This window comes from Rhinolophus ferrumequinum, chromosome 13 (assembly GCF_004115265.2).
Source record: "Rhinolophus ferrumequinum isolate MPI-CBG mRhiFer1 chromosome 13, mRhiFer1_v1.p, whole genome shotgun sequence".
Classification (NCBI taxonomy): Eukaryota; Metazoa; Chordata; class Mammalia; order Chiroptera; family Rhinolophidae; genus Rhinolophus; species Rhinolophus ferrumequinum.
The window spans coordinates 33039927-33067896 of record NC_046296.1 but is presented as its reverse complement, the minus strand read 5'-3'; the positions used below and the strand labels follow the sequence as shown (position 1 = coordinate 33067896).

General features: G+C 40.9%; 1 protein-coding gene across 3 annotated transcripts in view; it reads left to right on the top strand.

Annotated features, from left to right (window-relative positions):
* The window catches only part of SPTBN1 (spectrin beta, non-erythrocytic 1), a 181897-nt gene that overhangs the window by 35266 nt on the left and 118661 nt on the right, over positions 1-27970 (top strand). For all 3 annotated transcript variants that reach the window (XM_033124640.1, XM_033124642.1, XM_033124641.1), the window contains exon 2: positions 14926-15120. In XM_033124640.1, coding sequence (XP_032980531.1) covers positions 14973-15120 — 148 coding nt within the window. In that variant the 5' untranslated portion in view covers positions 14926-14972. The remainder of the gene's footprint in view (positions 1-14925; positions 15121-27970) is intronic.

Below are 27970 nucleotides of genomic sequence, written 5' to 3'. Positions count from 1 at the left end.
ACATTTTGAGGCCAGGATGTGTATGCATGGGTGACAGCTCCTTGCCTGCTTTTCCTGTAAGGTTCTGCACAGAGAGAAAGATTAACAGACTTAGCCTGAAGTCAGACAGAGTTGTGTTAATGAAAAACCTATCTCAATGCAAAACCAAGGGCAAACTCTGGCTTGACTGTTGTTTTTGTTTTTTCTCTCTCCCTTTTTGGAATGTACATTAAAAACAGGAAGGAGAGGGCTCCTCAGCCCTTATTTATAAAGCCTATTTGGGTGGTTAGCAGGACCTTTCTGGAACTCCTAGAGGAGGTTCCTGGAGAGTGTGTGAGTGGTGAGCAGTCTGGTTGCAGGCTAGCGCTTGTTGGCTTTGCCCTCGTTAAGAGTTAAGGGGGAGCTCTGTACAGACCCCTGGGCTAACACATCAGCCTGCTCACCTCAGAGGAGAATGCACTTGACATCACTGCCACGTTCCCTTCTGTAGTCATGAGGAAGGAAGAGAGCTGACAGTCCCTGCCTGTGTAGCTGGCATCTTTCCTGGTACAGCACTCACTCTGGATTTTACACTAAGAGGTTTTAACAACTGGGTACATTTGTAGTCTTCTGGTCAGTGATCCCTAAGTTTAAAAAAAAATCCTTTTGCCATTTGGAGCTTACTCTATTGAGGTTATTAATTCAAAAAAAAAAAAAACCCACAAAATGGACTCTGGTCATCCAGTCTCACCTGCCCCCAAGACTGGAGTCTCCACTCTGATGTATTATACTCCGTTTCTTGGCATGTTCTATTTGGAGATGTGAGAATGATCTCATGGAACCCTGTGTAAGCCAATGGCTGCTCTTCCTGTTCTCGGAAGCACCAGCTGTCAGAGCAAACTACGGAGACCAGCACCCTTCTCTTCATCCTCCTGCAGGCCTAGTGTGGGGCGAAATGTGTTTTGGAGAAATCTGTTCGACACTGGCGGTATGCTCCTTCTCCTGAAGGATCTGAGGGATTTAGCATAATTTATAAGTATCCAAGGCTTTGAGGCAAGAAATCTTCGTAAGCATGAAAATGATCATCTTTGTAGGTCAACATTTTGATCAGTACTTCTGGGAACTGCATTTAAACCAGCCATAACTGAAACAAATTCTACAGCTGGTCTGGTACCTTGGTTATTTGAATTGGTTTGTCACCTGTTCCTCTTCTGAGTATGTCCCCCTCATTATGTGAGGTCGTGGCTGCGACATGACTGATGCTGGACGTGTGTATATGTGTGCGTTGACCTTTAAGTACACTAGGTGGGACTGATGAGTTCAGATTCCCCTCCATGAGAGCAAAAATCTCATCAGGAAGATCAGAGAGTAATTTCTTAGGGAAACTGCTTAGAACGCAATCCCCCAAAGTGAAGAAGCAAAGAGAGGTTTTCATTTAAGCAGTATAAACAAAGGACTTGTAAAGTACAAGCTGTTTTATATCCTGATATTCTGATTTCCTTAAATAAAAACTTCTTACAGTTTCATACCTATTTAGGTGGCAGGAATGTCTGGCTACCTAAAAAGCTTGATACTGAGCACCTTTTGCAAAGGACAAAATCCTACGTAGACTCAGTAATATACGCGTATGCCCTGGGTGACAGTATCATACCAGCATAGGCAGTATTTTCTAATTAAAAGTTTTTTTAATGAATAGATGTTTTACTTGGACGGTTGCCTAAAAAAACAATTGTTTTGATAAATATTTCCAATGGTGCACTTAAAATTAATGTTTCCATCAAAATATAAAAACCTTTTTCAAAACTTTTTGCCCATTTTTTTTAGTGGGGCTGTGAAACCTAACGAAAACGTTTATAAATGTTTGCAGAAGACTAATTTTTAAAGAGAATGAACATATTTTCTTAATATGAAAATACCTTAACAAAGAAAGATTATAATTAAAATAATAGAGATTCAGTTTAAAATATTATAGGATTGAAAAAGCCATTGTTGTAAAATATGCTCTGAGCCCCAGCAAAGAGAGAATATTCTGCATATCTAGGGAACCAAGTTTTGAGTACTGTAATATTACTATAGTAATACTACAGTAATTACTACAGTAATATTAGGACCGTGTACTGATACACAAGAGTGGTAAATACTTTGTGGTTAACCAGATCACAGAGGCCTGTTTGTCAGAAGGGATCTTAGAATTCATGAAACCCGACTTCCCACACAGTACTTGGTCCTCTTTGTGGCTGCCCTGTCAGATGGTACTTCCCCACCCTGCAGGGACCGCTGGTGATATGGTGAACTCCCTGCTCTTCGGCCAGCCCTCTGCATTTGTGGAGAGTTCTCGTTGTTAGAAAGCTCCTTCTAACCCTGAGTCTCCACACATTTGTTGCTCCTTGCCTGCCAAGGAGGCTGTGCCAGGGCTCACATGAGAGCTACTGAAGCTATTTAAATATTGTTGCCGAGTGTCTCTCGAAGACTTTCTCCTGTGTGGGGTCCAAGCTCTTGTACTGGAAATCCCAGGTGTGTTACAGACTGGCTGACCCCTTCTGGACACTCTTGGGTTGATCAGTACCCTGGGGTTTTCTAAAAATGAAGCTGTCTAGAACTGCGCTTCTATATTGAGCTTGCCACATTTTCTGTAAGCTGTGACTTTTCACCTTTTCTGACCTTGGGTAACTTTAAAAATCTAAATGTAGGATTCTACGTGTTCTTGAACAATTTTGAATCTTCTCGGTTCAGAGTCCTCCACTGTGAAGTGTACTTTTCTGAGGTAGTGAGGGAAGTGCAGACCACACCCAGGCCTGCATTATGAGGCTGCCCCGCCACCCTTGAATCTTAGCTTTAGCCCCCGTTGAGTATGGCTGCTCAGCTAGCAGTGAAAATTTGACTTAAGAAATCAGCCTCGAATTTAGACAGAAATTTGAAATTGCCATTGCACAAAATTTTTTTCCTTTGCTCAGGGAGTGAACTTAAAAATTCTAGTGTGATGAAAAAAAAGTAAAATGTAGATGATTCTCGATCATTTAGGTGTTTATTTCAGTTTTTCTTGGTTTGTTTTTTAACTATTTCCTTTGAACAAATATACCAATGGATAAACTGGAGCATTTTTTCTTCTTGATACAGCAGATTTGGTAGGGAAAGTGCTTATAATACTCTTGAGAGATGAGAAAATTTTAAGTATAAAGTTTATTCAAATGTTTACTATGTGCTGGGCATTGTATCGAGGGATACATTGATTTAAAAAAAGAGAGAGATGCCTAATAATTCATGGAAGGGATGGTGTATAAGGTGAGATAGTCATTTAACAAATAAGCACGCAGGTAATTATTTACACACTATGGGTATAGGCCTTGATGAAAAGATACCAACAAGAACATATAACAGGAGGCCCTGGGCTGGGGCGGGGCTTCAGAAGAACCTTCCTAGAGAAAGGCTGACCTGGTTCTCGTTCATTTGTTGTCCCAATCTTTAAAATCACAAGTTACTGAGAGAGAGCAGCTCCATTGCTAATGAGATTCAAAGGCCTCCCTCGATCACTGGGTCCTTTTTGGGTTGGGATTGGCATTGAATGGCACAAAAGACAGCATTAGAGTTCACTCTGACACGACTAAGGAATCTGGCTACCACTGTGGTGTCCAGCCCCTGATTTTCTTTCAGTACAGAATCGTAGAAGTCTAACAGAATTTGTTTCTCACCATTCTCTGAATTTCTCCCTACCGTCCGTTTCATTCTTCATTCTGGTGATGGGGGGAAGAAAAAGAAGCAACTGACTTCTTTGAAAGCACTTGGAGGCAGGAAAAACAAAGTGTATGTTATGTTGTAGATATTTGGGGAAGGAGGAAACAGGTTTATTAATAACATAGTTCAAGGAGATGCAAGTACAGGCTTGATTTTGGTCAAGCAAGGAGTTCAAAGATGCAGCTTCCAAAGTCCCATCACCAGGGAGCTTTTAAAGAAGTCAGAGTGATCGAGGTGTTCTAGTTCTTGTTCTTTTAAGTCTCTTTTCCCCTCTTGGGAGAACAAGGGAAGTTGCTGGTTTCCTTTGCTCTTGACCCGATTGAGGACTTCACCAGCTAAGACCTTATTTTCATTTTGAAGTCATTTGAGCAATAGAGTGAGTGTGAGCCAAGCAAATTTGAGTTGCAGGCCCAAGGCCCTACAGCTTTGAATGGGCTGTGCTTTGTTTACCTTGTGCCTTTCTGAGACGCTGGTGAAGTGTTGGCATGTTGGCTCGCTTGGATTGTGGTCTGGCCCTGTGGTAGATGTACTTACTTGTGTGTCTGGTCACCTACGATGAATGCATGCTTTTAATTATATATCAGAGAGCTCCTCTGTGATTCTAAACTTAGGGTGATAAAACACTGTGGCTCATTTTTTTTTTTTTTTTTTGTATAATTGTGTTTAAATATTACGAAAAGCCAAAGTGAAACCATCCACTTACTGTAACTGGCCTTTGTTTCCCAAGCTTGATATTGAGCACTTTAGGAATCAAGCTTTTAAAAAGTAAAGTGCAACATTCCAGTGGATTCCAGCCTGTCCACATTGTTAAAGAAGGTTTAAAGTTTTTTTTCCAAATCGACCAGGTTTAAACAAATTTTAGTAATAGAGGTTTGATCGTGTTAAAATGGTAATTATTTGAATGGTTTTTCTGGGATTGATGTCACTTATTCTTTTCAAGTATCATAGGCCAACCTTGACTCATTTTGTTTATTTGAAAGGTTACAGATTTCTAAGTAAGTTTGGGAAACATTTACCAAGCATACAAAGTGAAAAGGCTTGCTGCTGAAGTGTCAACTCATGCAAGTTTGAACTGCTTTCTGAGAAAATTTAATAGTATTTAAACCTTTGGAAATTTGGGTATTATTAGACAAGCCTGCATTTAGGCCATTTTGCAAATGTTTCTTTATCCTCAGTGAGATTGTGTGAAATTAGTGATTACTCCCTTCCTATCCAAATAATGACCTATCTTATTGTGCAAAGTCGAAAATAAATTCCTTATCAAAATGCATCCTTTGCTAAATGAAACTGAGTGAAGAGAAGGTTGCTCCTTATATAACAATGAGAATTTTACGGGGGCCCAGGCTACATTATCATTTAGGCAGAAAGAAGCATTGTGGTTTAGAGTTAGAGTGCTCTGGAGTCACGCCGCTCCGATCATGCCTCGTTGTCTTTATTTCAGTTGTTTTTGAACACCTGCTATGGCTTAAGCATGTTGGTGGTGGTATAAAGAGGAACAGAACAGGGAGGATCCTGGTCCTCATGGAGCTTAGTGTGTGTGTGTGTGTGTGTGTGTGAGAGAGATTCATCATTTCATACAGTGTTGCTTTTCGTTACAGTTTTACATATTTCTTTCATTTGATCATTATTCCAGGTATTTGGGATACACATTTTTACTTGATAGATAAGCAGAGAATTTAGGCGCTGGGCTGCTCTAGGAGTGAAAGCCAGCCAAATAGAAAGCACATTATTACTGCTCCGTTGTTCGGACACACACAATACTGACTTAATGAAATTTTACAAAAAATAAGGCAGTGAAATGTGAAACTCATTGAAAGTTCAGGATCAGCATTTTGGCAGCAGGGCCATTAGACTGACCTGTATTGTAAGGTAATTCAAAACTATCTGGAAGTAAGGGTAAGACCCAAATGGTTCTTTGTAGTGGCTCGGAAACCACACATGGGCCATAAGATTATGGGGTTAGGTCTGCATGGATTTAATGATTTCAACTTCAATCGCTCCTCTCTGTAAGGAGAACAAAAATAAGGATGGTCTTTAGCTGCCAAGTTTATGAGGGTAGTATTTAGTATAGATTATTTTAAACATTTTTTGTTTGATTTAAGGTAGGTGATTTTGAGACTTACAGATAGACATTGGAAAAGCTAACCTTTCTCTCTAGCTCTGTTTTCAAAATAAAGCTAGTTTTTTAAAAAAATGTAGGGCTTGTAGATTTATATTTAGAATCTAGATGGTATCATTTGTAGGCAGAGAAAAGAAATAAGGTACTTTGTTTAAAAGTTTGATGTAAAAATAGTAAATTAAGGTAAATTTCTATGCAATATATTAAGAATTTTCCTTTCATTTAAGGTACTTGAATAATAAATCTGTTTATAATTTCACTGTTCTTTGTCCCGTTTACTCTGTAAAATGGAGGAAGGTCATGGAGATGTCCTGTTTTTCCCCTTTTATTATATTCTTCCTTTTTCGTAGAAATGTACTCTTGCTTATACTGTATAATAAAAGTTCTTAAACCGTAGTGACGGTTCCTTTTAATGGATTGTTTTAAAGTAATGAATTATGGTCCGTGTATTTTTCTCTAGTGAAATCTTTAAAAATAAATAATTTTATTTATAGTAAGGATTAATTTTGCTCCTCCAAACAATAGAGCCTGGTATAATCTGCCCATGTTAAAAACTAAAGTTTGTCCCTAAAGCTTTGTACATAAAACTGAAATTAGACTTCCTGTGGTGTCTTTCATCTGTGTAGGAAAGAGGTCATTTCTGAATGTAGGGAATGAAGGTGTCTTAGTCCGTTTGAGCTGCTATAACAAAATTTCGCAGATGGGGTACCTTACAAACAAACATTTATTTCTCTCAGTTCTGGCGGCTAGAAAGTCCAAGATCCAGGCTCTGGCAGTTTGGGTGTCTGGTGCGAACCTGCCTCCTGGTTCATAGACTGCTGTCATCTTGCTGTAACCTCACATGGCAGAAGAAGTGAAGTTACACTGCCAGTATCTTTTATAAGGGCACTAATCCCATTCATGAATGCTCTGCCCTCATGACCGAATCACCTCTCAGAAGCCCCACTTCCAAAATAGCATCACATTGGGTGTTAGGATTCAACATGTGAATTTGGGGGGGGCACAAACATTTAGTCGATAGCAGAAGGTGTATAATGGGTGCTTTAGTCTTTGAGTGTTGTAGGCAGAAGATGGCTAAGTCATCGCTATTTCCCTAAAATGCATATGTTAGTGTTAGGGGAGAGTAGCCCACTGTGAATTTCTATATCAGAGACATGATGAATGGGACCCATTGTATATGCAGTTCTGATTCTTTTATACAAAGAAATGTGCTTTTCATCTTCCTGTCTTCCAGGCCCAGCTTCAAGTCTTCATTTACTTAAAGGTGATACAGCTTTTCTCTTAAGTTGGACAGTGTTTTTTAAACTGTTTTTCATTCTTCCTTTTCTCCACCAGGAATCTTATAGACATTTCTTTCTTAATCTCCCACCTATGAAATTTTAATACCGCAGAGTACTATATCTCCGTGCTTACATGAAAATGAGTTTTTTCACTCCATCCGCAAAATGAATTTTCATTCTTTGGAGCAGCATCACTCCCGTTGAGAATCCACAAGTGAGGAGACTTGGTTAGGTGGGTTGCTGCCCTATGCAGTAATTAGAATTTGAATGGGGCGGGGTGGGGGGGGGAAATTTGAACAGGGCTAATCTGTTTACTCATTTATTTAGGAACCTTGAGTCCATTAGATATTTTTCTGATATGGGCCACTATTTTGTGCCTCAAATTGCAGGTTAAGTTATTCGTTTAAAGCATGGGCTTTGGAGCCATACACACTTGGTTCAAAACCTCTTGGCTTCTTCATTTCCGAGCTGTGCCACGACAGGCAAAACCTTAGTTTATTCATCTGTAAAATAGGGCTAATAATATCTCCCTCAAAAGGTTGCTGAGTAGGACTGAATAAAAAAACAAAGCACCATTTCCACAGAAAGTAAACCAGCAAGAAAATTAAGTTATTTATATTAGTATTAGTTTTCTTGGGTTGTTAGACTCATCAGTTTTCTGCATTTTGAAGATTAGATTGAGTTCTTATGGTTCTGGATTCAGTGGTGACAAAGATATTATGTATGTTGGGCTCATAGCTGTGTGACTTGGTCCAGTTGTTTAACTCTTTAGTAGGCCCCAGTTTTCACATTTTATTAAGATAGAAAACAAAGTAAGTTGGTTGAAACTTTAAATATGGCAGTAATCCTAATAAATATAAATGGATATTTGCCCACTAAATGACCTAGACTCTTGGATTGGATTTTAAAAATAAGACATACCTAAAACAAAAAGACTCGAGAAGATGAAATAGAATGGGGAAAAAAAAAAAACATGCCAGGAAAATATTACTATCAATAAAAGTAGAAATAATGTGTGAATGAGGAGAAAATACAATATTTTATTATGTTAACCTACCAAGAAGATAAAATAATTATGATTTTGTATGTATTCAGGGAATTATAAGGAAAACCTGATAAATCCATGATTACAGTATGAGATTTTAACATGCTAAATAAAACAGACAAAAGTTCGTATAGAGTATTTGAAGAGCATCTTTGTTAGTGAGGTTTAATTATTAAACAGGTCTCTGAGATCCCTTCCCTCTCAAAATGGTCTGGTTCTACGAATTTTGGTGAGTTTGTACAGCTGTGTCATGCTTTTTGTGCAGTTGATGTGTTCCTGTAAACCTGCAAGTAAACTGAATAATTTAAAAACTAAATGATACTGTTAAACAATAACCTTCAAGGCCAAAAGTTTTTCTGAAAGAAAGGGTTTACTGAACCAGAAAAAGGGCGAGGTCTGGGGGCATGCAGCCTAAACCACCAGGGCTACGGCTCCTAGATGGAGAAGACAAACATGTCTACCATCCTGGGATCGACAGGGCTCTTTTGTACAGTGAGCTTGGGAAGAAAGATACAAGTTGTTTTGGAAGAGTTTATCTTGGCTATGGATGGAGGTGGGGGGAAAAATGCGGCCAGTTCTGGCATTGGTGTATAATTTATAAGGGAGAAGGTTTTGCTGCTCTTGGGTTGGCTGTGGGTATCGGTTAGGAAAGTTCATGGATTGGCAGGATGCGGCGGCATCTGGTGATTGGCTGTTCTCTGGATGAGAGCTGAAATAGCCATGTCTTGGTGAGCAGAGAACTTGAAATGCTTACAGTGGTACCTTGGACCTTCTTGTGGAGCAAGCTCCATGAACCTGAGTCAAGTCACTTAGCCGAGTTTATGCATCCCCTTGGTTCTAGATGGGGTTTCTTGCAGATGGGCCTCTCTATTGGCGGGCTGTTGGTAGGTATGCTGCAGGATGCCTTGGTGGGCAAATTGCAAAGAGGGTGTGCATCTCTTGCTTTCTGGTGACTGAAATAGTCAAGAGGGTTGAAAACACTAATAGGTCTCTTTCTGGAAATTCTCAGGCACATAGTTTGGTCCCTTAAAGTCCCTGAGCAGGACTTTTTTTTTTTCCTTTGAAGATAACACACCAGCAGTCCACTGTATGCTTTTTCAAGTCTTTTATGAGTAAGGTGGGAGGATTTTAAGTGTTTGCAGAACATTTGGGTCTGTGTATTCTGCCAAAGTAATTGTTCGCATATGGTTTTCCTCCTCAGAAAGGATTGGCAAATGTTAGTCACCTTTTAAATTTTTATTTAATTTATTTGAGCCTTTAATTAAAATGGGGTATTAACAAAATGTGTGTTTGTGCAAGTGTGTGTGTGTATGTGGGCGGGTGGGTGGGTGTGTGTGTTCTCTGGATTTGTTGCTTTACTCTCTGAAATCCGACTAGTTCAGACAAAAAATAAATTATTTTCATGAATAAAGACCAAAAAGGGAAATTTAAATTTTAATGTGCACGTGGAGAAGCACCTTATTAAATGTGTGTTCATGTTCATTGGCAGCCTTGTCTAAAAATGTGACTTCTTGAAAGCACGGTGCTCGCCAGGTCTCCGTAGCTCAGAGGAATGTGTTGTGGGCTCCGTGACTGATGGAGAGAGTTCCAGAGTGGCGCTTGGAGTGACATTGCTCCGGTGGCTTCACCTTCCAGTGCTTTGTCTACCAGTCTTTCACCCAGCCAGTCAGCCCACAGATAAATAATTAACAAATACTTAATGTTTCTAGGCACCCAGCTAGGAGCTGAAAGATAAAAAGACAGTATGATGGGGACGTGACCTATTGACCATAAATATATAGCAGTTTTGTAATTATAAAACAGTCTGATAATAATAAGTGATGGGTTAGAAGTACATAAGGTGTCTGGGAGGGAGTACGTATCCGGCTATCTAAGGTTGTCTAATTTAGACCAGATGGTGGTGGGGAGGGATTGGGGATGGCTTCCTGGATGAGGTGATACCTCCACTAGGATTTGTGGGATGAGTAGAGAGCTATTCCAGGTAATAGTTTTGGAGGTGAGACGAGCATGACCTTTCCCTCAGGAACTACAAGAGCTTAGGACAGAAATAGTGAGCCTCGGACAAGAATATTGAGACCAGGCTGGAGAGCTGGGCAGACCTCCCCATGAAGGGTCTCATATCTCTCTTCAAAGGATTCTGACATTATTCTGAAGGCATGGACGTTGGTGGGTTTTAGTCACAGGAATGTAATGATTAAATTACATTTGAGAAAGGTCCCTCTGGTGGCAATGTTGGGGAATAGATTTAGGGGTTAAAATTACAGGAGAGGCCTTGAGTAAGCAACTATATTGCTTGAGCTAAGTCAGGAGGTTGTCACGGAGGTACAAACAACCGTTGGGCCTGAATATGGGAGGAGAGAGAAATGAAGGATGTCTAAAAGGTTTCCAGCTGAGGAAACTGGAGGAAATGAGATTGCTGTTCCTTGAGGGAGTGACAGGAGAAAAACAGGGCTTCGAGGGAGGAATTAGGAGTTTAGTTTTAGACGCTGACTTGGTGATCCATAGGAGACGACTGCACTTAGCCGTCCAGGGAGTAGTTGCCAGCAAAGGGTAGGACCCAAAGATGGGAGTGGGTAACGTCTGTCACCGAGGGATTTTGTAGAGAAACAGAAGAGGGCAGGAGGGGGAAGCTTGGAGATAAACTGTTATAAAGAACAAAAAAAAACTGTGCATTGGTCTAATACCTATTAATACGTGTGTAACATGGAAAATAGATTGGGGATCTTGGAAAGTAACAGGACTGATAAAGTGTTCTCTGTCTGGGCTTTGCCCAGTATTGACTTTCAGAATTTTCATCAATAAAGAGGAGAACTGATGGAATACTCCTAAAACTTAGAAAGGTAATGCTCCAGTTGCTTTCCTGGTGGTTATGACCTGCCAGAGCTTAGGAACCTTTTGCCTCATAGATCTAGGATAATTGTTTTCTCATCCATGTCTGTCGGGGTCTGCCAGTTTGAAGAAATAAAATTATTGTCTTAATGAAGTAGAAATGATACAGCTTTTGGAATTTCTTTGTATTCTTTGGAAAATTTCAGTTCATAGGACATAGGAGTAGAAAAGAGAAATTTGGTAGAGGAGGCTTAGCTTTTTTACATTTTCCTTTCTCCCTCTCTCCCTCTCTGCCTCCCTTACCCCCTTTTTCTTAGGATGAAGAAGAGCAGGGATGGTAGGAATGTACTTTTAACCATTTTCCCAAAACCTAGCCACAAAAAAATGGGTATTGCCCATATCACACCCAGGATATTATTGATTTTTATTCATTCAAGGATTAATTAATGAGTTCCTGCTGTGGTGATCAAGTTAGATAGAATCTGGGCCATCACTGAGCCAGTAGAGGCAATGAGAACCCTTCTCTGGGAGAGGAAATTGTCTTGTCTCGTGCCAACATTACATAGTCCTCTCAAGTTTTCCTAATGGCGGACCCAGCAGGCAGAATTCCAAGATGGCCAGCTCTCCTCTCTTCTCTCCTCCTAATCTTCCCACAGCCATTTAAGAAGTACAGATTACTTCACAGGCCCTGGGACACATGGCTGATAGCACCTTGGGAAAATGTAGCCCTTTATAGATAACCTCCTGGGGACACCTATGTGTGTGATATAAACTGCTTTCACAGCTGTCACAGTCCCTTACTGAAGTGGGTTAGAGAATAAAGATGTTTGCTGTGTGCTGGGTTTCCTGGACTCCCCGTGCTATGGGCACACTCATCCGTGCTTTCCTTCATTCTGAATGTTCGTTACCCTCACCTTACTCCATTGTTTCTGTTGATTACCTAGAACAGCCTTCCACTGGGGCCCTGGTGGGGATGTGGGATGTTTTGCTTTGACATTGCCCTGAAATTTAAAAAATGTCCCTGATACCCAAGTTCTTAGAAACTCTAGTGAAACCTTATTACATTAATGTATCTTTGTACACAGACTGGTAGGCACTTGAGCTTCCCACTTTCCTCTTTGTTTTAAGGGACAGTGGTGTTAAGTGAAGAACACCATTTAAGAACTCTTAGGGGGAAAATGTGCTTATGTTCCCTGAAGGCCTTATTTTAAGCTTAAGGAGAGGATTAAAATTAACACTTGCTTGTTGAGAAATGTGTGGAAAGTAGTCAGTGATGTGGGGGATAAGTCAGTGGTAGGAAAAGATTCGTTGGGGGGAAAGGGTTGTGGTTGGGTTTGCTCACGAGCCAGGTGTGGGGAAGTCCCGGCACAGGGTGGTAGCCGCCCTGGAGGCTGCGGTGGGGCTTGTTCTCAGTGGTCAGCAGGTGGCACCAAATACCCAAAACGAATCGAGAGAGGTGCGTGGTGGTTAGATTTCACCTGGGGTTGGGTGAAATGGTACTTACTTTGCTTTCAGAAATTTGGAATTAATAGCACATTCACATTTCCCTCCTAGACAGGGCCTCCTCCGAGGCTGAATTGTATGAAAGTCTTCGCATTGACCTAGTCAAGCAAGTTAACCATCTCCAAATTCACATGACAGGATCACATTTTATGACGCTGAATGTTAAGAGCAACTGTTAAGATCACTCAATAGAATATATTTACTGGCTTAGGTTTCTGAAATTTTTTTTGTGTTTTTATGAAGTCTTATAAATGAATTGCTGTGTAGTTGTTAAAATTAGTCTGCTGATGAACTTAGGTTGTTGGGATTGATTATGTCTGCCTGATGGGAATCTAGGATTTACTCCCATCCAGGATGTTTCAGGATGAGCAAAGATGGGTGACTATTTGAGGTACAGATGTGTGGCTCAGTTGTAAGTGCTTTTTCCTTAGGAATATGGAGGGAGTGTTGGTGATATTCTTGGGTAGCTTGGGAGAAAACTGCTAATGAGGAAAGGGGAGGCAGTTCTATCCTTGTGTCACCAATAATTATACTGTTTAAGGTACAGTTCCTTTGTTTCAGTCTAGTTTATTTATCATGGAAACCTGGTTGCATGTGACGGACGTGTGGTTCTGTACTAGGACTTGAGAAACGCTACATTTGAAACACAATAAGAGAAATGTTTCTTTTGCTGCATATGTGACTGTTTTCTTTGTAAGGTGGCATATGTGAGGGGGAGAATCAGCTGGGTGATCGTTTTTTGTGACCGCTGGGTGGTGGTCTGGTTTCATTAATATGCAAACTAGTGATTAGGCCTGTTTGCTCTGGTCCATGAGCATATTCTTGGTGCACAGTGAATGGGGTTTTCATTCAATGAGCATCCAGGGATAAAAATCTTACAAGAAATTGTTGAATCTTAAGATAGAGTAGTGGGACAGGATGGGCGGGGAGAGAACAAACAGCTTTTTCCTTCGTACATCTTGCTCTTCTTCACTAGATAGCTTGGTACATAAAACATGTAGGAATTTAGCCACACCAGTAGGAATTAGGAGCTCATCCTTGCCTAAAATGTGTATTCCATGCAGCACCAGGATGGATCTTTTAAAAACATACATCCAGTGGTGTCAGTTATTAGCTTAACATCCTGCAGAGCCTTCCATCACATTTAGGTTCACAGAGCCCTTTGTGGCCTGGTGCCACCTACCATTCCAACCTCATCTCCACATGTCTCCCCCTGCCCACCAGACAGACTCCAGCTATGCTGACCTTTTTCACTCCTCCGAGAATCTGTGCGTTTTCTCACCGCAGGGCCTTTACACAAGCTGTTTCCTTTACCTGGAATGCTATTCCTTTTGATCAGGGTATGACCTGTTCCTTTCTGACACTGAGATCTCAGTTTAAATAAACACTGACTCAGAGAGGCATGCCCTGACCACCAGATCTAAAATATGTTCTCACTCACTCTCTAGCATATCACTCCACTTGTATTTTCTTTCAGCTGTCTTGCCTTTTCTTGTGTGCTTTTAATCTGGCTCTCCCTACTGGGATGTAAGGTTCACCGGAGCCTGGTCCTTATCTTGTTTACTGTTATCCCCACCATCTGGAACAGGCTGAACATATAGTAAGTCCTCAGCACACTCTGGTTCGATCAGTTTTCTCATGGCTCTATTGAAGGAGAAGCTCTATTTAAAGTCAATTGCATTTCTCTTCATTCTCTGAGGGATGGTACTGTCATAGAGTGAAGATAGCAGTGGGCCAAAAGTTGAGGCCTAGGTTCTTGTTTCCCCTTTATCTCTGTAAAACACTGTGACTGTGGATGGATTCCTGGGGTGTGGGGAGTGGTGTTAGTAGTAAGACTTTATAACAACACAGCAATATGAATATTGCAGCCATTATTTATTGAGCATCTATGCATCAGTACTGTCCTTGATGCCATACATTAACTCTCACGTTCAATCTCAGGCATCATTTTTCTAATATGTAAATGAGATGTTCAGATGACACGATCTATTCTTTTATATACCACTTTATAAATTTCCAGGAGAAGCTTCAAGGTTAGTTTAGGGTGGTACCCTATAGAAATAAACGAGTTCATTCAGAAGCCCCAGCTAGCTGTTCATCCAGCTCCGATGAAACTTTAAAATTGCAAAGTTTAAACTTTAGAGAGAAGGAAGAAACTCATCCTTTGTTGGGCATCCATCATGTCATTCGGTTCTCTCAACAACTTATAGTTCTCTCAACAACCCTCTTTGATGGTTGGGGAAACCGAGGCTCAGAGATGTGAAGTACCGTGGCCAAGTTCAGAACACACGTGTTCTGAGGCAGTGCTCAGGTTCAAAACCAGCCGGGATTGACTCCAGAGACTTGTTCTTGATATGTGTGAATTGTGTTACCTTCTACTCACCTTTATTCCAGGAGGTTTTGTGGGGACGCTACGCACTGCAGGTGACTAAACAGGTTTTTGCTTTTCCTTCTCACAGAACTCTAAGAAGGAGCTCATGTGGAGGAGCCGCTGAGACAGTTCAAGATGACGACCACAGTAGCCACAGACTACGACAACATTGAGATCCAGCAGCAGTACAGCGACGTCAACAACCGTTGGGACGTGGATGACTGGGACAACGAGAACAGCTCTGCCAGGCTCTTTGAGCGGTCCCGCATCAAGGCGCTAGCAGGTACGTCTCCTGCCCGCCCGCTCACACAGGCCCAGGGTGCCTTAGCGTTCCCTCGGAATCACCCACCCTGAACGAGACTGGCTCACCTCTACTTACCCATCCTCCAGGAGAGCTAGCTGACCAATTCATAAGGCGCCCAGTTCCATATTGGGAGAACTGGCAATTCTAAGGTCAGAATGATTCAGAGCAGAGTGATTTTTATAGCAGTTCAGAAAGAGCTGCCCTAGGACTGTTAAGAATCCTCTTACATTTTGTTTGATGCGTCTTACATTTCAAAATAACAAAGCGTAAACATACAAATTAACCTGTGGAGTTAGAGCCTGTGATATATTAGTTGACCTGACCTGTTACAGAAGAGTACTTTGAGGGACCAACATTAGTTAGTGCCACATGCAAGGGTTTTAGATCTAAAAAGCAGTAGTTTAATCTGGGAAGGACGCATTTAGTACTACAACAGGTAAGTTTGCCATTGAATCATTAAAATTAGCAGTAATGCATCCTTACTTGGTGATTTCTCACTCCCTTGTTGAATACCTAGAACACACTTTCTCCTTGGGGTGGGGAGTGTTTTGCCCTGAAATTGTCCTGAAAATCAGGAAAGGGTTCTGTCATGATGAAAACTCAGCAGTATTGAATATATATAAACCAAGGGTGAACGTGTTTATGCAAGGTCTTGCATCTGTACTTGGAGATTTCAAATAAAATGGTTTCCAAGTGAGAAAAGTGGGTTTATACGATTTTTTTTTAGTGTTTTTAATTATGACAGGTAAGTCGTAGTCATGACTTAAACAGGTAAGTTTATTGTTAATTGTGGATATAGCTCACTTTTTTTGTTATACTTTTACAGTGTAATTTGACTATGAGGCATGTATGATTTAGAGTTCTCTTGATTTTTAAAGGAAAAGGAAACCTAACCCAAAGTGGTTTAAATGACAAAAAGAATTTATTGATCAAATAGTAAACAAAGTGGCTTTTAAGCAAGACTCCTGCGGTTCAGTGGTGGGACCAGGACCCGTTTCTTTCTCTGCACTTTTTAGCTTTACTTGCTAGTGTGAACGAAGCCTCAGGCAGGCTCTTGGGACCCTGTAGTCCCGAGATAGCTGCTACAGATCCCAGATCTGTCTGTAAGGATCTTTGGCAGAAGAGAGAGCACCTCTGCTTCCCTAGTACACACACCATGGTCCTGGGGTCAATCTCACTGGCTTGATTGATCACTCGTTTGGGTCATGTGCCTCTCTCAGAACCTTCCTTCAGTTGGAATCAGAGAAGAGGATATGCTGACTGACACACTCCTGGAATGAGGAGGTTTTGGGGCATGGGGGAAGGGGTCAGTCCCACCCAAACAGCTTGGCTAGAAAATTTGGAATATAACAGGAAGGAGGAAGAGGGGAATGGATGTTAGGGATACAGCCAACAAAATGCTATAGGAAAATTATTCAGCTGCTGTAGAATAATTTGTATCTTGAGTGGTGGTGATTTCACGATCTTTCTTGAGCTTGCCTGATTTGAGGGCGTAAATGAATGATTAACCAGGTAGTCACTCTAGAATTGGAACTTGATTTTCTAGCTTATTCATTAACCTGGAACGTTATGGAAACCATGATGCTGACTTGTGCTCGTGGATTGACTTGTACTTCAGTCTCTTACCTCTTTTTTCTCCTCGAATCTTCATTTGAGCCTTTAGACCCAGATGATCTTGGTGGTCAGTTACCTTTGATCATAAGTCATTTACGTCCTGCTGCTAGACTACTATGTATTATCTCCCTTTTAAGGAATGTTTTACCTACAAACTGCAGAGCAGTGTCTTACTCTTTGTATCTGTTCTTTTCTGCAGTTCCCGAGGAGATGCCTAGCTGGCCTTAGTATTGATCAGTTGTCCTTGCACTTCCTAGGATGTCTTTCCATCTGTGTTACTAGGTCTCTGAACTATTGTAGTTACGGTACTTGCTTTGTGTCAGGCACTGTTCTAAATATATTGTATATATTAACAGTAATCCCATAACAGCCATATGAGGGGCATTATTATTATGTACAATGTGTAAATGGTGAAACTGAGGCACAGAGACATTAAATGGCTGAAGGCAGAGTGGCTCTAAAGTGGATACTCTACTATTTTTCTGTATTCAGTAAAATACAAAATGACTCATAGCTCTTTGGTGTAGAGTATTGATAATGAGTAATTCAAACATGTTAAAAATTTTCTAGAAGGCTCAGGTATGCATCCTGTGATCTAGAAGAAGCCATGAGTAACCATGACATGTTAGTGAAAAGAAAACATGCTGCCTCCAGGTTAAGTAATGTTTAAAAAAAAAACAAAACAACTTTCGGTGAATCCAAAAGGTATCAGGAAAAGCATGTGTTTATTGGAGGAAATTATCTTACTCTCAGCCTTCCTAATTCTGTGAAACAGAAAAATCTCCGAGCTCTCTAAGAATCTTATACTGACAGCAAGAGTAACATAATAGTCCAGCAGTGTCTACAACAGTGGTTCTAGAATTTGAGCGGGCATCAGAACCATCCGGAGCTCTTGTTAAAGTACAGATTCCTGGGCCCACCCCCAGCGTTTCTGATTCAGTAAGTCTAGGGCGGGGCTTAACAATGTGCACTTTTTAATGGGTTCTCAGGTGGTGCTCATGCTGCTGGTAGTGAGGGGGAAATCACATTTTGTTGTCTGGTCTACTTCCTTGGGTGTCTACTTCTTAAAGAGACACTTCAATGTAGGACTGGCACTTGCTTTTAAGAAAAGGAAATATCTTCTTGTCCCCTACAGGGAAGTGGTACCGTGAGAGGCTTAGCTGAGGGAGTGCTGTTGTAGTTTCTGGTACAGATGCATCTTCTGAAGTCAGAAGTCTTTGGTTATAGCAGTCGAAATGTTCATACCAAGTTTCCTGTTGCCCTATGGCGCTTGACATGTTGAGTCTTCCTAGACTTTCATCTGAATTTTCTGAGGTGATTTCAGAAAACATTAACAGGAATTTATCGTTTTACAGTGCAGCACATCTCATATTGGTAATGTAACCACCGCCTTGTGTTTTTCCTTTACTGAATGACTTTCAATATCTACATCTCTAAGGAAGTAAGGTGAAGAAAACTGCTTGCTGCTTCATCTTTGCTTTTGACTCTGGTATAAGAAATACATGTTTTCTTTGTCCCCAGTGCCTCACACAGAGCTCCTAAAACCTTTGGAATTTCCTGAGTGTCCTTTGTTGTTCTGAAGAGGCTCTTTCATCACACCTGGATTTATGCTAATGAGGTGACTTAGGGTCTGTCCCCTGGATAGCCTTACCTACGAACTGGTCACTGTACACACCGAGTGATGAGAAGGTGGGAACTTTCAGCCCTACCTCCCCAATCTCCAGGGAAGGCTGGGCTGGAGATTGACTTTAACCACCAGTGGCCAGTGATTGAATCAATCATGCCTATGCAGTGAAACCTCCATAAAACTCCCCAAATGTGTCAGTGTTTAAAGAGCTTCTGGGTTGGGGAGCACGTCAATGTGCTGGGAGGGTGGTGAGCCCTGAAAGGGCGTGGAAGTTCTGCCCCCTACCATCCCTTGCCCTATGTACCTCTTCCATTTGGCTGTGCCTGAGTTACAGTCTTTATAATAAACTGGCAAACCTAAGCAAAGTGCTTTCCTGAGTTTTGTGAGTTGTTCTAGCAGATTCTTGAACCCGAGGGGGTGGGGGTAGTCATGAGAACCCCTGAATTTATAGCCACATGGAAGCACAGTGGCCTGGGACTGGCAGCTGGTATCTGAAGGGGAAGCAGTCTTGTGGGACTGAGCCCTTAACCTGTGGGGCCTGTGCTAACTCCAGATAGTGTCAGAACTGAATTGATTTCTAGGATACCCATTTGGAGTCCGAGTATCAGATTCAGTAAGATATTTCACAGGGAAGATGGCTTCTCAGATATAGTATGCAACATGTCCATTAAAAAAAAAAAAAGTAGAAATCAGGCCTGCAATCACTTGTCAAATGCCAGTTTATCATCACAAAGATGAAAGAGTGGAGTTGGTTCACGTCCGTTGCCCAGTGAGCTTTGAATCTTTCCATTTTCCTTAAACTTTTTTGCTTGGAAGTCTGATTCATATCTCAGTCACTCATCACCCCTCCTGCTCCTTAGTAGTTAGAAACATCAGAGGGAAATACCAAGTGGAAGCACAGGGAACTGAACTATCCAGTCTTCATAGTCTACTGAGAGCCTTTCCTGGTAGAATTGGACTGCAGCAACATTTTGTCAAAATAGAGAAAAGTTGCATCTGAAAACGTTCCCTTCACACAAGTTGGGTGAAGAGAGGGAGTCTCTCAAATCTCCAGCTTGTACAAGTTCAAGACTTAGACAGTTTTTAGAAAATAATTAGAATTAATATTGACAATAGCCACATGTTCAAAATTTGTATATGTATGAGACTGGTGAGACGTATATTTAATGCCTAAAATTGAATGCGCTACCATTTACAGTTCAGAAGGAAGGTGAGAAGAGCCTTGGTCCATCAGGTTATGTAGCAAAGAGATCATGGCATGCCGATTCGGCCTTGAGACAGAGAGCTGTGAAGTGATTTTTATGCATTCTGTAAATGATTTCCCACATCCCATGGTGGCATACCAACATTCCTGACCTCTGACCAAATTGCCTCAGTAGTGTGGGACATGTGGTGATGAAGAAAGTGATTCCAAATAAGCTGGACTTTTGGGAAACCAGCATTTTATTTGAAACGAAAATAAAACATAAAACTTGAACCTTTTCGAGAAATGTAAAAGGTAATTGTTTTCTTTTTACAAGTGATGGGTGTTTACAGTTTTATTTTGTGGAATCAACATAAATTAGGGGAAGTAGGAAAAGTAGGCCTTTAAAAAGTGCAACATTTAGCTTTTATTTTTATTTTTTTATTTTTTTTAAAGATTTTATTGGGGAAGGGGAACAGGACTTGATTGGGGAACAGTGTGTACTTCCAGGACTTTATTCCAAGTCAAGTTGTTGTCTTTCGGTCTTAGTTGTGGAGGGCGCAGCTCAGCTCCAGGTCCAGTTGCCGTTGCTAGTTGCAGGGGGCGGAGCCCAACATCACTTGGGAGACTCGAGGAATTGAACTGGCAACCTTGTGGTTGAGAGCCCACTGGCTTATGTGGGAATCGAACCGGCAGGCTTCGGAGTTAGGAGCATGGAGCTCTAACCGCCTGAGCCACCAGGCTGGCCCAACATTTAGCTTTTAAATATCGATAAATTAGAATTGATACCTTTCAGCACTCATAAACAGTGAATTTAAAAAATTGGGAGTACATATGCCAAAATATTCAGTGTTTATTTCTAGTGACTTTCCTTTTCTTACCTGTATCTGAATTTTTTTCCTGAAATAAAATCTGAACTATTTTGTAATTAGGGAAAAAAGCAGGAAAACATCTTAACATGATGAAAAATCATCTTACCACATTGAAAAATTTAGATTAATTTTTTCCCCCAAAAATAAAGGCATATAGAGAGAGGTGGCAGGAGAAAGCTTGCATATGAATGAGCATTTGAAAAAAAAAAAAAAAGACAGAAATTAAAAACCAGATGACTTTGGGAGTTGTCACTCATCAACATTTATGAGCTAAAATTTTGCATAAGAGCCTTTCTGCTAAGCTATGGACATGGCAAAAGAAATTGACCTTGAGTGTACATGGTTAGGGGAAAATCAGGGACAGCTGATAGCCGTAAGAAGATGAGGTGAAAGCACCTAATTGTATCTTTCACATTACATATGTAGAGTAAATAATTATTATTGGCCATATTTATATGCTGGACTCCCTTTAAATATAGGCATTTATTTGAGTGACCAAGAATTTTGGTGGAACATTTAAATCAGTTAAAGCAGTGATTTACCTTAAATATCCAGATCAGTGATTTCCAAAAGAACCATAATACTAGTTACATGTGTTTTTGAAGATATTTCAGTTAATCAAATTATCCAACATATATCCTATACTCATCAGTATAAAAAAATTATTAATGAGATACTTTACGTCTACACTAAGTCTTTGAACTCCAGTATGTATTTTACTGCCCACATTGCACGTAGTGAGTAGTCACATGTGGCCAGTAGCTACCAATTTGGACAGTGCAAGTCTAGTGCCTTCACATAGACACTTTTATTGGCTAAAACTATAGATCCTGCTGAACAAATGTGGGCCTCGAAATACCCGTCGAGTATTTGGTTTTGGGCATATTTTTGAAGCAGTGAATAGTTGGCCACTTGGCTAAATGTGAATTTAAATTTTGATGAAGAGTAATGTATCAATTGAATTGTTATTTTAAAAACAAACACTTCTCCCTTTTGTGCTTTCCAATATTAAAGTTTTATCAATTGGATGCAAGGTAGCAAGAAAGACAGATCTTCCACATCATTTATACATTGCTCTTTCAGCTGCACACTAACGCAATCTTCTCAAGCACTGCTTTTGGATGCAGAAGACTCAGTATCACACTTGTATAAAAAATGCATATTCCTAGGTCCCTCAGCCCCCATACATTGAGATTCTGTACTATGGGTGGGAGCACAGGAATCTGCATTTTTAATGCATGCAATGCACTTGGAGAAACACTTTCCTGGGACCTGGCCTAAGTGTTCTCACTTAATATTCAAATCCTGTTTCCTTGAGTATTCCCACCAAAGTGAAAACCAACTCTAGCTCTCCTTTAAAATATTAGTCTTTCCTTTCCCTCAGTCAGTAGGTCACAGTTTATGTATTGATATATTGACACCCTTTAAGATGGCTGACTGTTCTGCTCGTAGGGAGTATAACGCTGTCTCCTGGCAGGGGGAACACGTTCTTCCTGTAATCCCTGGCCTCACAACAGCCTGTCTGGGAGGATCCTCCTCAAGGCGGAAGTGAGTGAAGTGGTGCCCCCTCTCCCACCTTCTGGCCCCTATCCCTGTTTGGGCCTTTTAGTTTCTAATCTCCAGGAGGGTAGAACATTTCTCTGGGCCTAAATTCGCTCTCTAGTTTTAATTAAAATTAGTGGAGACACTTGAAAAGTATATCCTAACAAAATCTGCAGCTGTGGATAAAAATATTCAGGCACAGAGTTTTCTCAGAGCAGAAGAGCTGGATTTTATGCATTGAGAATTAGAACAGAACTTGCCATCACTGTCTCCCAGTTGACTGCAAATTTCAAGCTATTGTTGAAGTTATGTGCTTAAATTATTTGCTTCATCCAAAAATAGACCTGCACACAAATGGAGGAAAACTTATTGCAAAACTGTAAAAGATTTTTGTGTACTTCTATTTTCTGAGAGAAGTCTTAGTGTCTTACTTCCTACAATCATCAGTTTTTAATTAGGTGGTTTAGACATGGTCTCCTATAACATGGTGGTTTTACTTAGAAAGTTTCCAGAGTAAGACTGTTAATTTACAATAAACCACCCCCTGTCAAAATGAATATATATACTTCTATTTTACTCTTTTCTAATAAAGGTACAGAACCAGCTTGCTATTGACTATGTAAAGAGTTCTATAAAACATGGTCTGGAATTGTCTAAATAGGAAGATAAAACCTATTTACATGAAACCTTAATTAAACATGTATGCAAGTGCCAAGAAAGTAGTATAGGCAATTAGTGCTCTAGTAATTTGGAGAAAAGGATTGCTCACAGGAGGAAAAAAAACCAGTCACTTTAAGAGGATGGATTGAGTAATGTAACGACCATTGGAACTTGGAGAGAGAACAACTGGGACTTGAACCTTTCAGGGCTGCTTCAGTTTCCTCTGCAGCAAAACAGAAGAGGCCAGACTGCATATCTCTGAGGACTCCTCTCATTAAAACAGAAAGTCTGCTTTCAGCTTCTAAAGGTGGTACATCACCTGAAGCTTGGACTCATTCCTCGAAAATTAAGCTAGAGCTTTTCTTATTCACACACCCACAGCCCAGCTCAGATGGAACACTTTTAAGCCCCAGGGGGAAAGCTTCTTGCATGGTGGAATAGATTTTTATAGTCAGGATTAACAGGATTTAATAGCTACCCATTCTTTTCTTCATCCACTCTTGAGACCGGTTCCTTAAATTATGCATTATTTGGTATTATTTGTGAGACAGGGGCATGGTCCCTAGTGGATAGTAAATACACCACCCATCATTTGTGAAATCTGAATCTGAAAGAGCATTTCATTTGAAAGAGGCTCATGGAAGCGGTTTAGGTCACTCAGTATAGTCCCAGATGATACCCTCAATTTATTTTCTATAAACATATGGCTTCAGTAGCTCTCTGACCGTAGGAATGCGGCGATCTTTCTTTTTTGGGTACAGTTTCCTCAGGTTTCCTTCTCCTGTCTTTCCCCTGACTCCTGTCCATGACCCTCTCCCCCCTTTTGGAATCAGTGTGGGTGCCTGCTACTGTTCGTTATGTTCCTCAGATTCTGTCCTCACCTCAGCAATGGCTGAAGTCCCGTAGTCCATGAGGCGAATGATTCTGGCTGGGAGAAGCAGCCTGCTATTCCTCTCCTTCATTAAATCTCTTAACCACACCCCATTCCCTTTTCCTAACCCACCCCATTCCTTCCCCTCCATCTTCTACAGCCCAAATTCTCATTCCTCAGTCACCTCAGGGAGCTTCTCTTGATTCTCATTCCCTTATTTATGTCTTCATTCACCCTAGGCCTTTGTCTTAACACCTCTTCCCATCCTACTAGACTAGTTTCCTTAAATCAGTCTCTTTTTGAGGAACTCCAGTTACCATTTCTATGAGAAAATCTCAGAAATGTTATGGGTAATTTATGATTGAATTTAGGGAATATAACCTCTCTCTCGTTGGGGACTGCCTGGGTAAGCAAAAGAGGAAAAACTTACGATTTTTCTCCTCATTGACACTTTTCCTGGCTCTCTCTGCGCTTGTCTGTGTGTGTCCTCACCCCCATCTGTCTCTTAAATATCAGCTTTATTGAGATGTAATTTACATACCATAAAATTTACCCTGTAAAGTATATAATTCAGCAGTTTTTAATATACTCAGAAAGTTGTGCAAACACCACTAATTCCAGAACATTTTTATCACCTTCAAAAAGAAATCCCATGCCCATTAGCCATCATTTCAACGTTCTGACTCTGGATTTCCCTATTCTGGTCATTTCATGTAAATGGAATCACACAATGTAATGCCTTTTGTGACTGGTTTCTTTCACTTACCAAATGTTTTCAGGTTCATCCATGGTGTAGCATCAGTACCTCATTTCTCCCTCTGCTCTGTTATATAAGTAACAGTGGTAGATTAGTGAGAAAGAACAGAAAAAATTCTATGAAAGCTACCAACATCATAATACTGTGATTTTTACTTGGCAGTTGCCTGGGAACAGATGGCAGATCTATTGTAGGCATCTGAAAGTACTGTAAACGTAGGAACTTTTCATTTACCCAGATGTAGTCATCAGAAAAGCCTCCTGGTGGGTGTTTCGTAGCTCATATGGTCATATTTGTTGCCTTTATTAAGTTCACTTACACCGTTTAACCCTTTTGCCAGTTTTCTACCAAAGTGGACCTGTGAGCAGGTACCATCGTAGGAATACAAAAAGAAAAAATGTAATTTATATGCAAGGCATTTTTAAAGTCCTGTACACTTTAAAAATGAAACATGCCCTAGGATTAGAACAAACTGAAAATGTCGCAAAGTAGCTTTTATATTAACAGTGCGATTCAGATATCTGAGGTTTTATTTAATCACCATATTCAGTGATACCATTCAATTTAATTTTCTAATTTGTGGAGAAAATTGATGCTGGGTAGATGTTAAGTAGTTTCTTAAAATACATTTTGATTTTTGACATCAATTGATTAAAGAAGATGGTTTTGATTGTTAATCTGTATATTCGTCAGTTGTTTTGACATGATCACATTAAATAGTAATCCAGTGGAAGGGATCTTACGTAGTAACAAGCATTTGGTCTCTGTCTGCTGATTGGCTTCTCTGAAAACATCCTGCATTCAAAATTATTTGGGGTTAGTCCTTTTTGGTTGTCAGGGGCAGAGATTCACTGGAGTTATATGAGTACAAAAAAGGTATGTGTGTGTGTGGTGGAGTAGGGGAGGAAAGGAGGAGGGTTGTTGTAGAGTTTCAGGCACACGGAACGCAGAAATCCATTAGTGACTGAGGCTGCTATAGGCCTAGAGGCATTCTCCATCTTGCAGATGGACCGTGGGCCTCATTCATTGGGGCCTCTGCAGAGTCATAGTGTCTGCTGTCTCATAACTCAGCTCACATGGCTTTGATATACAGTAGTTTGAACTCTATGTCCGGCCAACTTTTGCTCTTTTGAGCTCGTTGCTAAATGACTCATCCTGGTTTTCTCTAGTTCAAATTTCTGTGAGGTTGAACATGGAGATGGGGCTGTGATTTGCTCAGATAGTCTTTTTATACCAGGTTACAAACCACTGGATACTCACAAATGATTACTTAGAAAAGAGGTATTCACAACATGGGTGAAGAGCAGGAAGCCATTTGTATGAATGTACCAGCCCCATTCATCCACAGCTTAGAGGGCATTTGGCTGACAGTTGGAGGCTACGGGTGGCATTTCTAATCCAGAATTCTGACATGATGGAGAAAAGTACTTTATATTGGGACTTTAGGGGAAAGATACTGGGGTATCTTGCGTGATCAAGGGAAGAGCTAAACAGCCAATCTGAGGAGAGGGTAAGTGCAAAGAAGCCTTGGAATAACAAAAATTAAGGCTTTCCGTCTCAATTTTTTGCTTTTGCTTCTGCTTTTGTAGGTGGTCTTCCAGGTGATAGGAAATATGGTTGCCATCTGCCTCCTGGACTTTGCTACCCACCACTTGCCCCATTTTTCTAGTTCCATTTGGAAACATTGGGCATGTTTGATAGGGAGACTACAGTTTACTAGGCTTTGGTTCGGGGCTACTGCTGAACCAGTGAACTGCGCTGTGGGGTATGGAGGGATGTAAAAACATGGCAGATCTTCCTGGAACCACATGGAGCTGTTCTCGAATTTGGGTGTGGTGGGTACTGGGCAGATGACAATAAAGAACAATAAATGTTCACAACATGTTTTCAGATATTGATGTTCCTGATTCAGACATAAAACTATTTTATAAAATGGCAAGGTGATGGTCACCATTGACTGATTGCTTCCTTTAAAAAAAAGCAAGCAATACTGTACGGCTTCCTTTAAGATCTTCAAACAAAGTTAACAGAGAAACAAACAGCACTTCAATCTTTAGAAGTTGTGTCTAGTAAGGTGCTTAGTTTACACCTAAGTTACTAACTTAGGAATTTTCTTGAGATTTTGTGACTTGGAAACAGTCTACCTCATTCCTCCTTCTTGAGACCTCAAGGGCCAGCACCGTCCCTAGAGTATGACAGGTGCCCGGCAATGGAGTGTCATTCCAAATGTATTAGCAGTACAATGACATGAGTACCATATTAACACATTCCTGTGTGTATACAACAAGCAGTGAATGTGACAGTATTACATAAAAGTGTGGTGATACTTCCCCCAAACCTGAATGTTAGCCTTTTCCTTCTCTGGTTGATAAACATGTCCATTTTCCACAATTAGGTAATCTTCAAAGAAATTTGCTGAGCTCAGAGTTTTGACCTCTTTTCTGCAATCTTGTGAATTTTCAGAGCCCTAAGGTAATAACATAATTGGGTGATGGGCCCGTGTTACTGGGTGAGGCTGATAAACATTTTGCCACACAGGTTTAAATGTCTTCAGACTCCTCAGATTTCCTGAACATGTATGTGAAAGTGCTTTATTAGCCACGTGATTGTGTCTGTAGGCATCTTAAGAAGCAGGTGGACTGGAGTCAGGGAGACACTGTGCCGTTTGTCAGGTCCCCAGGCCCTCCCTGCGTTATGGTACCTACTGGATCACCTTGTAAGTCTTCAGGAGACCCAGGCCCTCTCCACTGTCTCCAGCCTGAGCCCTCAGCTGTCCCACGGAGCCCTCTCGCCTGGGTGGTCCACACTGACTTTTCCAAGACATTTGTTTGGCTTTTGTTATTCTGTGCCCTACTCCCCGAGTCTTTTGAGTTTCCTGTGTGTATTCATGGTGGGTGTATCCATATTCTTTGGAGCTGATTACTAAACTCGAGGACAGTGACGATGAGTACTGTTGCTTTCAGCACCTCAGGTAAGCCTGAATGCAATTAGGTGCTTTCACCTTCTATATTACAGTGCAAGACATTGTGAAAAAGAAAATATCCAAACACTACAGAAGTGGACAGTGAACATTTACCCTTCCCTAAGCCCATCCCCATCCCTAAAGATAATTCCTTTTAAAAGTTCAATGCATATCTTTTGAGATATTTTCTGTGTACGTTACTGAAAACACTTCTTTTCTTCTCTCTTGTAATTAACTTACGAAAGACCAGTTGATGGTTAGAATCTGGCGTTTAATCTTTGTCCCTCCAAAGAGTATGTATTTGTCATCTTAGGTTTGCATTCCTGAAGCACCAGATTTCCCTACTGCAATGTTCACTTACAGAGATGCTTCTGTAAGTTTGGGAAGACATTGTTTGCAAGCCAGTACAAACCATTACACAGCGAAGGGAACACCCTTCACACAAGGCTCTCAGTTTGGCCCCTGCCTCCTTTTGTGCTTCAGGTGTCTGCCCCTAAGGTTTTACCTTTTTTTGGTCAAAAGAGCGAAAGCGTAAGATTTATTTATTTGCCTGCTTCTTCTTCAGGTCACTACCTTCTGGACCTTTTCCCTCCTTACCTTCCATGTTTCCTGGATCCCATGATTCGTGGTGCTTTTGGGGAAAGAGGGCATCTCTAAAGGGGCACTCTCACTCCTAGGTCAGCCTGCTGGTTGCCTGTTTTCCTCTGTGTCATCTTCAGCCTCGAGTGGATGCCAGCGGTT